The sequence below is a fragment of the Phoca vitulina genome, unplaced genomic scaffold (assembly GCF_004348235.1).
Source record: "Phoca vitulina isolate PV1807 unplaced genomic scaffold, GSC_HSeal_1.0 scaffold11, whole genome shotgun sequence".
NCBI classification, from domain to species: Eukaryota; Metazoa; Chordata; class Mammalia; order Carnivora; family Phocidae; genus Phoca; species Phoca vitulina.
In genome coordinates this window covers 47,700,852-47,714,842 of record NW_022589714.1, presented here as the reverse complement: position 1 = coordinate 47,714,842, position 13,991 = coordinate 47,700,852, and the positions used below count along the sequence as shown (strand labels likewise).

General features: G+C 39.2%; 1 protein-coding gene across 3 annotated transcripts in view; it reads right to left on the bottom strand.

The window, feature by feature from the left end:
* Positions 1-13,991, bottom strand: part of ILRUN (inflammation and lipid regulator with UBA-like and NBR1-like domains) — a 90,701-nt gene that overhangs the window by 38,585 nt on the left and 38,125 nt on the right. For 2 of the 3 annotated variants that reach the window (XM_032409984.1, XM_032409985.1), the window contains exon 3: positions 12,760-12,957. The exons of the other annotated variant lie outside the window; for it this stretch is intronic. In XM_032409984.1, coding sequence (XP_032265875.1) covers positions 12,760-12,957 — 198 coding nt within the window. The remainder of the gene's footprint in view (positions 1-12,759; positions 12,958-13,991) is intronic. 3 annotated transcript variants of the gene reach the window in all.

The following is a 13,991-nucleotide window of genomic DNA, read 5'->3' as shown; positions in this document are numbered from 1 at the left end:
GCTTAACTGACTGAGCCACCCAGGTGCCCCAGAAAAAATACACTTTTAAAAGAATTTAATTGCAAGTAACTAATAAGTTTAGCGATATAATGGACTTAAAAGTCCCTCAAATAAGAGAACAAACAGAAACCAAATAAAATGGTTGAATTAAATTCAAATATATCAATAATTACATTAAATGTGAGTAGTCTAAACATACCAATTAGAAGACAGAGATTATCAGACTGGGGAAAAAAATGGCCCAACCATATGCTGTCTCCAAGAAACTCCAAATATAAGACACAGGTAGGTTGAAAGTAAAAGGCTGGAAAAGGATATATCATGTGAACAATAATCAAAGAAAGCTAGAATGGCTATATTAATATCAGATGAAATAGACTTCAGAGTGAAGAAAATTACTAGGGAAAAGGGGGATATTACACAATAATAAATGGGTCATTCACTTAGAAGACATAATTTTAAATGTGTATGCACCTAACAACTGAGCTTCAAAATATATGGACCAAACACTGACAGAACTGAAAGAAGAAATACGCAAATCCAAAGCTGTAGCTGGAGACTTCAACACTTCTTTTTTAATAACAGATAGAACTATTAGGCCAAACAAACAAGCAATAAAGACACAGAGAAACTGAACATCCTCAACCAACTGGATCTAAATGACATTTATACAACACTCCACTCACAATAGCAAAATAAACATTCTTTTAAAGTACACATGAAATACTCACCAACAAGACAGACTATATTTCCTGGGTCAAAAACATCTTTTAAACAAATTTAGAAGAACTGAAATCATATAAACTGTGTTCCCTGACCATAATGGAATGAAACTAGAAATGATTAAACAAGATAACAGAAAAACCACCAAACATTTGGAAATTTAACAACATACTTCTATATAACCCATGACTCAAACAGGGAATCTCAAGGGAAGTTAGAAATTATTTTCAACTAAGTGAAAATAAAAATACAATGTTTCAAAATGTGTGCTATGTAACTAAAAGTAGTGCTTAGAGGGAAATTTACAGTTGCTATAAGTGTTTGTGCCCACCCCCCCCACCCCCCATCCCCAAATTCTTATGTTGAGACCTAATCTCCAATGTGATTGTACTTGGAGGTGGGGCCCTAGGGAGATGATTAGGTTGTGAGGGTAGATCCCTCAAAAATGGGATTATTGCCCTTATAAAAACAAAAAACAAAACCACCCAGAGAGCTCCCTTACCCCTTCTGCCATGTGAGAACATAGAAGACAGCCTTCTGTGAACTAGGAAGCAGTCCCTCACCAAACACCAAATCTGCTGGAGTTTTGATCTTAGACTTCCCAGACTCTAGAACTGCGGGAAATAAACTGCTGTTGTTTACAACCCACCTAATCTATAACAGCTTGTTACAGCAGCCCAAACAGGCTAAGAAAATAGTATTAAGCACCCTCATTATAAAAGGTCTCAGGTCAACATTAGCTTCCATCTTAAGAAACTGGAAAAAGAATAAAATAAACCCAGGGCGCCTGGGTGGCTCAGTCGGTTAAGCCTCTGCCTTCGGCTCAGGTCATGATCCCAGGGTCCTAGGATTGAGCCCCATATCAGGCTCCCTGCTCAGCAGGGAGTCTGCTTCTCCCTCTCCCTCTGCTGCTCCCCCTGCTTGTGCTCTCTCACTCTGTCAAATAAAATCTTAAAAAAAAAAAAAAAGAATAAAACTCATATCAAGCAGAAGGGATGAATAAAATTAAAAGTAGAAATCCATAAAATTGAAAACAGAAAATGAAAGAAAAGTCAATGAAACTAAAGGCTGTTTTTCTGAAAAGACCAATAAACTTAAGAAACCTATCAAGAAAAAAGTAGAAGGAAACACAAAACATCAAGAATGAGAGAAGAGGGGTGCCTGGGTGGCTCAGCTGGTAAGCATCTGACCCTTGATTTTGGCTCCTGTCTCGATCTCAGGGTTGTGGGATCAAGCCCCACGTTGGGCTCTACGCTCAGTGTGGAGTCTGCTTGTCCTTCTCCCTCTGCTCCTCCCCCAAGGCGTGTGCGCTCATGTGCTCTTTCTCTCAAATAAATAAATAAAATCTCAAAAAAAAAAAAAAAAAAAAAAGAATGAGAGAAGAGATTAGCACAGAGAAAGCATTAAAACAACAAAGGGTAGGGGCACCTGGGTGGCTCTGTCGGTTAAGCGGCTGCCTTCAGCTCAGGTCATGATCCCAGGGTCCTGGGATTGAGCCCCGCATCGGGCTCCCTGCTCAGCGGAGAGCCTGCTTCTCCCTTTCCCTCTGCCTGCCGCTCTGCCTACTTGTGCTCTCTCTCAGTCAAATAAATAAATAAAAAATATCTTAAAAAAATAAATAAATAAAACAACAAAGGGTACTACAAACAACTCTACCTGGAAAAAATTTGACAGTTTAGTGAAAATGATCAATTCCTTGAAATTACCCAAAGTCACCCAAGATGAAATAGATAACTTGAACAGATCCATAACTTATGAAAATAAACTGAATTAGTAATTTTAAATTTTCCAAAAAAGAACCCTCCCAGTTTCACTGACAAATTCCTTAAAAGAATACCACCAATTCTATACAATTACTTAAAGGAAAAAAAAAAGTACAACATATTAGTGTTTACAGAGCCACCCTGTCCAATGAGGTAGGCTACTGGCCACATGTAGCTACTGATTACCCAAATATTACCCAATCATGTTGAAATGATCCTATTTTGGCTATACTGACTAACATAAAATGTATTATTAAACATTTTTTTAAAAAGATTTTATTTATTTATTTGAGTGGGGGAGAGAGAGAGAAGGAGGGAGAAGCAGACTCCCCGCTGAGCAGGGAGCCCAACACAGGACTTGATCCCAGGACGCTGGGATCATGACCCAAGCTGAAGGCAGACGCTCAACTGACTGAGCCACTCAGATGCCCCTATTATTAAACATTTTTAAAAGTCCTCATATAAGACTTAGGTCAGAAATAGGATCTGCTTTCTTAATCACTTCTGATTTCTAAACATAAAAGAGAAACTAAAACTAAAAAGGAAAAATGACTTTGAAGTGGCTACTAAGCCACAGCCTAACTCACTTTAGAATTCAATTGCTCTCAAAACCATCTCAAAACAAAATACAAGCAAAACTCTTAGAAATCAAGAAGAGGGGCGCCTGGGTGGCACAGGCGGTTGAGTGTCAACTCTTGGTTTCAGCTCGGGTCCTGATCTCGGGGTTGTGGGATTGAGCCCTGTATTGGGCTCCGTGCTCAATGCAGAGTCGGCTTGGGATTCTCTCTCCCTCTCCTTCTGCCCCTCCCACTTGTGTTCTCTTTCTCTCACAAATAAATAAATCTTAAAAAAAAAAAAAAGGTAATCAAGAGGTAACTGGAAGGACACTGATCACTACAAAGCAAAATCCAGAGGTTAACAGGTGCACACAGCATTCCTTTCTAGAGCCCAAATGTCCAATATGGACATCCTCTTTGTAGAGAAAGGGAAGCATAAGCTCTTTAAAGATAAAAGGAGAAAAATAAAGAGGGCTTTAAAAAAACTATATTTTTCAAGATAAAGATTATAGAATGAACTAATTTCTAAGTGATAAATATCTCTGCCATTTCAAGGAAAAACCCCTTAGAGTTATTATGGGGCTAGTGTCAAAGCATCATTACAGGAACGGAATGCATTTGCTTTTCAGTAAGGAGACATCCTCTTCAAAGATTTCCACCTTAACTACAAAACTAATGGGAGGTTTCTAAAAATAAAGTAATGGCTACATTCTGAGCAGTAATTAAGGAATTATCAAAGCTTAAGAGACCAATACATTGATCATTTTAGACAGTAATCATCAGTCTGTTACAAAATAACCACACAATTTTCAGCAGGTTTATAGCACATACTGATAAATTAGGTATTCACCATCATTTGAATGGAAAGCAATTATGCTTGCTTCCTTACTTTTCTAAGAGATATGATCTGGCCTGATTCAGTAGAAACTGTACACCATACTGCACTTACTAAAACTTCCTGTTACACAATAATTCAGTAAAACCTTAAGAATGTCTCAGGTAAAGCAATTTCGGCATATATGTACACATTTCTTTTTTAAAGATTTATTTATTTATGTATTTGACAGAGAGATAGACAGAAGAGCACAAGCAGAGGGAATGGCAGAGGGAGAGGGAGAAGCAGGCTCTGCACTGAGCAGGGAACCCGATGCGGGACTTGATCCCAGGACCCTGAGATCATGACCTGAGCCGAAGGCAGATGCTTAACCATCTGAGCCACCCAGACGCCCTTTTTTTTTTTTGCAAAGGGGAAATGTACATATCCCTCCATTGCTCTTTTTCCCTCATTTTTATTATTTCTGAAATTAAAAGAAACATATAACCAAATGTGTTCATTTGCCATAATGGCTCTACCTCTCTCCCTGCAAGAAAGGTAATCATTAAACCAATGATGCATATTAAAATTACTATCACCTAAGACTCAAAGAAATGCAGTTTTTATGTGTTTTACTATGATATGGTTATACTAAGTTACTAAACACTTTTTAGGGGTGCCTGGGTGGCTCAGTCGTTAAGCATCTGCCTTCGGCTCAGGTCATGATCCCAGGGTCCTGGGATCGAGCCCCGCATCGGGCTCCCTGCTCTGCAGGAAGCCTGCTCTCCCACTCCCCCTGCTTGTGTTCCCTCTCTCGCTATGTCTCTGTCAAATAAATAAATAAAATCTTAAAAACAAAACAAAACAAAACACTTTTTAACTAGATCCAGCCCTAGCTATAGCCCCTACCAATGCATACGCACAAAAAGTTAAGGATTCCATATACTTATTTTTTAAAAGCAAATTATGCTTGAGTATTTAACCTTTAAAATTGTCAGGGATTTTAGACTATTTTTTTTCTTTTTAACAAGAAGTATATTCATATTTTAAGAAAGATATTTGGTTAAAAACATTTTTAAGGAACTGTCAATCTCCAAATTTTGAATCCTTGAATCCTAACATTCCAGATCAGAGAAGTTTATTAACAAAAGGGCTTTAGCTACCACAAGAAAAAAAGATGCTGCTTTCAAATTATATTTTCCCTTCTGTCAAATAATAAAACTAATTATGAAGCAAACTGCTAGCTAGCACTAACACCACACATTAGAACTACTCACAGTTGAATTTCAAAGAAATTACAACATTTGATGCTTCATACTCAGACATGCAAATATTTTATTTACTACCCTTTATAGACTGATCACTGTTTTGTCTGATTTCTTGATTTTCTATGCTCCAAACAGGTTCATGACACACATATGTGCATTTTAGAGGTTAATCTGAACAGTACAGCCATTTCACATTGCCTTTGACTCATGTGGAACTACCTAGACACAACCACCAAATAATTACCACCATCTGGTGGCACTACTACCAACAGCAGGTTTCCTTCTCTGAAGCTGAAATAGCACATCACCTTATACACTTAATATAAACCTTACAACATAAAGATATTTAAGGATTTCAGATTCATTTACATTTGAAATATCCCTTCTAAATATAAAAACATTTTCCACACAAGTCACAATCAGCTTAGGTTAGCATTTCTTCATCAAAAAAGAAATCTGTTGTTCTCAAGGGCTACTCATATTTCTGATATTACAGAATTCTAGAGACCAGAATTGAAACACAGAGTGCCTTACTGAGGATCTTCCAGAAGGAAATGAGGCAACCTTTTGAGTCCAACATATAAAAGAGAGAAGTTCTAATGTAAGGTCAACTAAATAGACATTTTTCCAAAGAAGATATCCAGGCGGCCAACAGACACATGAAAAGATGCGCAGTATCACCAATCATCAGGAAAATGCAAATCAAAACCACAATGTAATACCATCACACACCTGTCAGAATGGCTATTGTCAAAAAGACAAGAAATATCAAGGTGTTTTTTTTTTTTTAAAGTAGGCTCCATGCCCAATATGGGGCTCAAACTCATGACCCCAAGATGAAGGGTCGCATGCTCTACCAACTGAGCCAACCAGGTACCCCAAGAAATATCAAGTTTTGATGAGGATGTGGAGAAAAGGAAACCCTTATACACTGCTGGGAATGTAAACTGGTGCAGCCACTAAGGAAAAGAGTATGGAGGTGCTTCACAAAATTAAAAATAGAACTACCATACTATCCAGCAGGTATTCAACAAAAAAAAAAAAAAAAAAAAAAACTAACTTGAAAAGACATACATACTCCTATGTTCCTTGCAGCATTATTTATAATAGCCAAGTTGATCAAAAGATGAATGGGTAAAGAAGATATGGCATGTGTGTGTGTGTATATATATATACACACACACATATATACACACATATATACACACACACACACATATATATGTATACACACACACACACATACACACACTATTACCCAGCCATTAAAAAAAAAATGAAATCTTGCTATCTGCAACAACATGGATGGACCTACAGGGTACTATGCTAAGTGAAATAAGTCAGACAAAGACAAGCACCATATGATTTCATTTATATGTGGAATTACATTAATAAAACAAAACAGACAGACTCACAGATACAAAGAACTCATGGGTGCCAAAGGGGAGGGTTTCTTTTTAACAAGATGGATAAGATAGGCAAAGGGGATTAAGAGGCAGAATCTTCCAGTAATAAAATAAATAACACACAGGGATGTAATGTACAACATAGGGAATATAATCGATGATGCTGTAGCAACTTTGCATGGTGACAGATGGTAACCAGACTTACTGTGGTAGCCACTTCATACTATATATAAATATCAAATCACTATGTTGTACACCTGAAACTAAAACAACAGTATGTTAATTATTCTTCAATTAAAAAAAGAAAGGAAAAAAAAAGGTGGGTTCAAAAGGCAAGAGGGAAAGAGAACTGGCAGAAGTGCCAAGTAAAATAGTGTGTAAATGGAAGACACAAGTATGGAATCTAGAGGAAGTCTATATGAAACCAGGGCTTCTTTTACAACACCGATCAGTAAAAATACAGGAGAAGAATGAGGAGGGACAGTCCTGCATCACCTGGCTAGGAAGGACACTCCATAATTGGAGGAGGTAGAAGAAGAACTTAAAAAAAGTTTTAGGAAATAGTGTGGTTTATATAGAGCACCCAATACATTTTCTAACATGTGGGACATATTATGGTTTAGGAGCTTAATAAGGAAAGTTCCAGGGATGCCTGGGTGGCACAGTCGGTTAAGTGTCAGACTCTTGGTTTCGGCTCAGGTTGTGATCCTAGGGTTGTGAGATCGAGCCCCCACATCGGGCTCCCTGCTTGGCAGGGAGTCTGCTTGAGATTCTCTCTCTTCCTCTTCCCCTTCGCCTGCCAGCCACCCCCCCCACGCACCCGTCCTCTCTCTCTAAAATAAATAAATCTTAAATATATAAGGAGGGCGCCTGGGTGGCTCAGTCGTTAAGCGTCTGCCTTCAGCTCAGGTCATGATCCCAGGGTTGGGACTGAGCCCCACCTTGGGCTCCCCGCTCCACAGGAAGCCTGCTTCTCCCTCTCCCACTCCCCTGCTTGTGTTCCCTCTCTTGCTATGTCTCTCTCTGTCAAATAAATAAAATCTTTAAAAAATATATATATAAGGAAAGTTCCATTTCTAACCTCTGAGAAACTAAACGAACAATGTGTATTTAATGTACATATACAATGTTCCTAGGGACCCATGTGAACTATTAACAAGAAGAGCTACTTCAAGTGGGAGAAACCTTCATCAGCACGTGATGACCACACTATCATTTCATCTTAGCTTACTTCACAACCAGAATGCCTCTGACTTAGAAGGAACCATCACAGTGCAGGGGTAAATCTTTCCTATGGAATTCTGGAAGGGTGTACTCTATTATAGGAACAGAGGAGGCATGTTACTGTTGGTATCAAGACTAAAATGGTGATACGCATGCTGCTTACTGCTTCCCAAGAGTCAAGTGTCCTAAGTGTTCTTACGAAGTGTGCATCTCCGAGCAGGCAGGAACTCCTTGTGGAACACTGATATTTACCCAACTACCTAAGAGTCGCCTCACCAATATTAACCCCACTTCATTCCTAACTTACTATGGAAATGTAGAGAAGACCTGGGGACTATATACCCTACCCTCCCTAAGCCCTGACAAGTATCCACACCCTGGAGCCAAAGTTTCCTTGTAAGCCCCATGTAGTAGTGAGGGCCAAATTAATCACAAAGGTCATAAAACTACTTTTCTTAATTTATAATAATTTATAATGAATTTTTAACTTTTACTGAACCCTAGACAAATTATTAATTATCTCTGGTCTTCAGGTTCCTCATCCATAAAATGTAGCCAGTACTTCCTTTATAAAAGGTAATTTATATGTACAAAGACCAATACAGTGCCTGACATACAGCAGATATTAGATAACAGGTAGCTTTTACCTAAGAAGCAAAAGTCTATAAAAAGAAGATAAAAGAAAATGTTTGGGCTTGAAAATAAATCTGCCAGGAATCAGATACTTAGTGGTATTTAACCAAGATGGTTAGAAACGTGTGGTGGAAGAAGAGGGTTGCCAGTAAAGATGAATATAGAAGCTAGAGTATTTAGTGAGAGAGGGCCAAGGGTCATATACACATGCCCCACATAATGGAGAACTGTCCACACAAGACGCCAAGAGCACTTCTCCTGAGATACTCTGAGAGGGCACAACCAATTTAAAATGGGGGAAGGGGACCCACTTTATAAATTATTAAATACAGCAAAAATTCCTTTTGAGGAACAGAAATGAACTGAAACATAAGTGTAAAAATAAAGAAAATGATTCTTTCTACAGAAGACCATCTAAAGACTGTAGAGGAGACCACCCACCAAAAACAAAAGAAACAAGCTTTGTTGTTAAGACAGAAAGGTGAGACACAGAGTAGTTACCTAACTTGTCCAAATTTGTGCCCAGGCAACCTAAGCCTACTTTCCAAACTCTTCCCACTACACCACACTTTATGAGCTTGCAAGGTGAGACTTCATAGAAAAACTGAGAAGAGCCAATCACAGTTAACAAGGCAGCTTATTTTCTTTTACATGTTCATAGTTGTGGTTTTATGTATACTATATTCGGATTCTGCCAGCAATTTACCATCTCTGCTATCAGGATGTGTTATAATCAAGAGTAATCTGGATTCAATGAAATTAGTAGTTTGTACAATGGAATTAAATTCTTTACTAGAGAAGATGAACTGTTTGCAAACTGCACCACACAGCACTAGAGGTCATCAGAGCAGGCAACACAGGTTAAGGAGGCTCCCAATTCAACAAAACCAGTTTCATTTTTAGGTTTTCCCTTTTTTTGAGGGGGCATTCATATATGCTCTTATAAAGGAAAGGTTTCTACTGATTTAAAAAAAAATGCTTTGAAAATCATGGAACCAGATCAATTATTAAGATCTCTTGAAGGTGTTAGATTTCACAAAATCCTGAGAAACAACTCACAGATTATATAACCAAGGCTTTAAATTCTTTATTGCCTCCAAAGCTAGTATATTTTATACTCCACGTAGTTCTAGACTTGGAGGGGGATGTTACAAGTATAAATTTTAATGGCCCATATAGTGATAATTATATTGATCTTAACACTGAAACACACACACACATGTGCGCGCACGTGACCAGAGCTCTCAAACTCTAGAAAACAGTAAGAAGCAATATCTTTGCATCAAAGGGATTTTTTTTTTTTTAAGTCACGTATGTGGTCATGCCCCTCCCTTAAAAACACTGATATTCATTTAAAAAAATCTCCACTTTGCACTGGGCTCAGCTTTTTGAAGTTACAAAGATAAACAAGACATGTATCACCTTAAGTTTTAAAGGTATATCAGACATTCGTCAAATAACTGGGTAGAAAGAGGTAAGGTGCCAAAGAGAGGCAAGGGAGTGAGAGGTGCAGAGAAAATGCAATGGGGGAAAGAAAAAGAAGAAAATGCAATGGGAGCTCAGCAGTGGAAGTAACTAGTTGACCTTTGAACAACGCGGGTTTGAACTTCACAGGTCCACTTATATGTGGATTTTTTTTTTTAATAAATACAAGACAGTACTGTAAATGTATTTTCTCTCTCAATTTTCTGAATAACATTTTTTCTCTAGCTTACTTTACTGTAAGAACACAGTATATAATACATATAACTACAAAATATGCGTTAATTAACTGTTAATGTTATTGGTAAGGTTTCTGGTCAACAAGGCTATTAGTAAAGTTTTTGGGGAGTCAAAAGTTATACATGGATTTTCAACTGTGCAGCACCCCTAACCCCCCATGTTGTTCAAGGGTCAACTGTACTTCCAACTGTGCAGATACAAAAGTTATTAGAAGGAGTGGCCTGTTCTGGAAAACAGTATGGGGGTTCCTCAAAAAGTTGAAAATAGAGCTACCCTACGACCCAGCAATTGCACTACTGGGTATATACACCAAAGATACAAATGCAGTGATCCAAAGGGTTTCTGCACCCCAATGTTTATAGCAGCAATGCCCCAATAGCCAAACTATGGAAAGAGCCCAGATGTCCATCGACAGATGAATGGATAAAGAAGATGTGGTATATGTAGACAATGGACTATTCCTCAGCCATCAGAAAGGAGGAAATCTTACCATTTGCAACGAGACTGTGGACGGAACTAGAGGGTATTATGCTAAGTGAAATAAGTCAATCAAGAGAAAGACAATTATCATATGATCTCACTAATATGTGGAATTTAAGAAACAAGGCAGAGGATCATAGGGAAAGAGAAAAAAAATGAAACAAGACAAAATCAGAGAGGGAGACAAACAATAAGAGACTCAATCTCAGGAAACAAACTGAGGGTTGCTGGAGGGGAGAGGGATGGGGGGATAAGGTAACTGGGTGATGGACACTGGGGAGGGTATGTGCTGTAATGAGCACTGGGTATTATATAAGACTGATGAATCAGACCTATGCTCCTGAAACAAATAATACATTATATGTTAATTAAAAAAAAAAAAAAAAGTGGCCTGAAAAAGAGAGTCCAGAAGGGAAAGGACAAATCATTTCTGCATTCTGATACATGACTGCACATTCGTTTGTCATTCAACAAATAGTTCACAGTCTAGCAGGAGAGAAGGGTAAGTAAACAAACACCTAAAATACAATGTGTGAAGTATAATACGTATGCCCGTGCGTAATATTAATGAAAAAAGGAGGGATAAATTTCCATGGGGTCGTGAGGAGAGTAAACAAAGGAGGGAAAGGGGAAGGAGGAATGGTGACTTCATCATGGCCCTGAAGATGAGCAGGAGTTTACTGGAAAGAAAAGATATTTCTGGCAATCGGAACAACACAAGCAAAGGCATGGTGAAGTGAAAGCATGTGGTGTCTTTGGGGACCGGCTGTGGGGGAGTAAAGAGGAGACTGATGATAAAAGTGAAAACGAGGCCAGATCGTGAGGAGCTTTAAGCGCCATGCCAAGGAATTGGGCTTCAGTACAGTAGGCATGAAGGTTTTAGGCAAAGAATGATGTCATATAAGCACTATGAGACACCCTTTCTAACATTAAAATTTTTCAAGGCTATAAAAATACACAAAGTTTCCATTGGCTGCAAAAACATATAGAAGAACATTAATTCCAGGACCCCTTGAAATCACTCCAAAGGCCCCACTGGCCTTGAGTCCAGTTAAGGGTTCCCACAAGGCTGGAACTATTTACTATTTACTTTTCTTTGGATTACCAGGACACGGGATAGAGTGGAACCAACAGGAACTGGTTTGTGATGAAGAACAGTTTTAAAACTGAACAAAATATGACTCCAAGGCTCCTGCCTGATCACCTCAGTGGGGTGCTGATGAGAAGAATGTTAAGTTTTGCCTGGGAGACATTAAGATTCAGACATCTACAGGATGTCCAAGTGTTCTGTCCATAAGCAGTTAAAACACAGGTTTGGAGCTCCGAAGAGAGTTTGCAGCCACAGATACGAATTTGAACATTACCACGCACTGTACTGGTGACAGCCGAACCTATGTGGATGGATGAGGTCACGGAGCATGGACAGGACCCAGCTCAGAATCTAGCAATCCTGGGGCAAAGAGGAGACTAGACAGAGACAGACAAAGATCACTCAGAGGAGGAGAAACAAGACAGCTATCATATGAGTCTAGGAAGGTACACAGTTCAGAACACATTTGGAGTATGGTGCCCAATGACAGAGGGTCAGTTAGTACGAAGACTAAGTGGCTGCTGGATTTGGAAACTGGGTAGTCTCTGATTTTCATTTCTCTGGAGTGGGTAAAGAATAAACTGGGTTGAAGAACAAATGAAAAAAGGGAAGAAGAGGCAGTGTAGCTCACTCTGCTCAAGAAGTATGGCAACAAAGAGGAGAGAGAGGTGTTGACGGGTTGTCCGGCTGGGAGAAGTACGCACATTTTGTGCGTTTTCTTTTTTTATAGGACTTACATCTAGAGACTCTGAGAACAAGGATTGCCTTCAGTATTCTTACAGCACCTACTAGATTATATAATAAAAAGAACAGCACTACCAAATCACTGTTTAGAATGCAAGATATAGATCTCTCACACACTTCACTAAACTTTAACTAAACTGCCAGTGGAAAAGGGAGAGCACTAGACTGAACCAATTAGATGGTCATTAAATTCAAGTCATTTACCTGCTCGGGGTGACTGTTTAAAAGAGGCCACGCCTTGTTACGTAATTTGACAGGCTCTGTGAGCAACACTGGGAATGCCGTAAGATGTTACCTTAATTCCTTCACCCTGGGCTGCACAAGGACATACTCACCTCCATAGTAGAGTCCTGTAGCAGTGCACATCCGCCACTGTCCCTGATACATTCCTGCTCTGCTGGGGCTGCACATCTGGACGCTGACATCTGCAATCTCTTGGGGCTCTAGCGATCTCACCATCACCATGTTCACATGTCCAAATTGGTCTCCCCCGACATATTTAAGACAAACCCCTGGAGGCCAGGCCTCTGCCCCTGAGTTCAAGCAAAAGAAAAAAATGTTAGGCAATTAGTGGTCCTAGGCTGGGTGCAGTTCATTACAAAACTGTAGAAGAGGCCGCTTTCTCTGTCTTTGGCACATACGTGAACCTAGCCACATATCCTTGAGCTATATAATGTCACAAGACTGACCAGAAGGAATTATCAGAGTTAACAACCTCTGACCAACAGTCTATCCCTAAGATAAGGCACATATGACCAAAGCAAGGCAGTTCTTCAAGAAGATGTGTTTCAGGGGACCCCACACATCACATTGAATCTGTGGAATCTAAGAATGATGTCCACGAAGAGGCGTGGAAATGAAGCACAGACCCACATCTTTGGAAGGCTGCTTTCTTCACTAAGAGGTAACACATGTCCATTTTCACTGGAACTTTTTAAGCTGACATTCTAAGTAAAAATACATGCGATTGCCCCTGGTTTTTCTATCAAGGCAAGCAGATGAAACACGTGAGGATTACTTTCATTTTAAAACTTTTTCCCTGATACACAACTTTTCCTTCTGGAATCCTTAACTATGAAAAGACCAAAGTGCAAGAGATCCTGCAAATACGAGACAGAGGAGTCAAGTGAAAGTTTCATTTTCAGGTTCAAACAGTAGTGGGGAAAACAGGAACAGTGGCATGAACTCCCCTGCTAACAGCACACTGAACTGTGGTCTCAGAGGTAACGACATCAGCCAGAGGTACGTGTATAAAGGAAAGGAATGGCAATACAGGGACAAGGCATTGGCAGGAATGTCTTTCCTCCTTTGGAGGTGATAAAGATCTTATTTGGGTACCTCCTCCTGTGTACCTATTTTTATGTAAACTAATTCAAAATGAGCAATCCATATATTGACTTGTTCTGACAAGTCATAGGGCCACTCAGTGCCTCGAGGTCATCTTTCCAGTGAAGTCTCTCCAGTATACTCCTTTTTACTGTAGACAGAAAACTCTGTATCTTTGGGGGGGATATATACATTATACATTATAAAAATTAATCACCGTGAAAAGGTGGACATGGCAGGA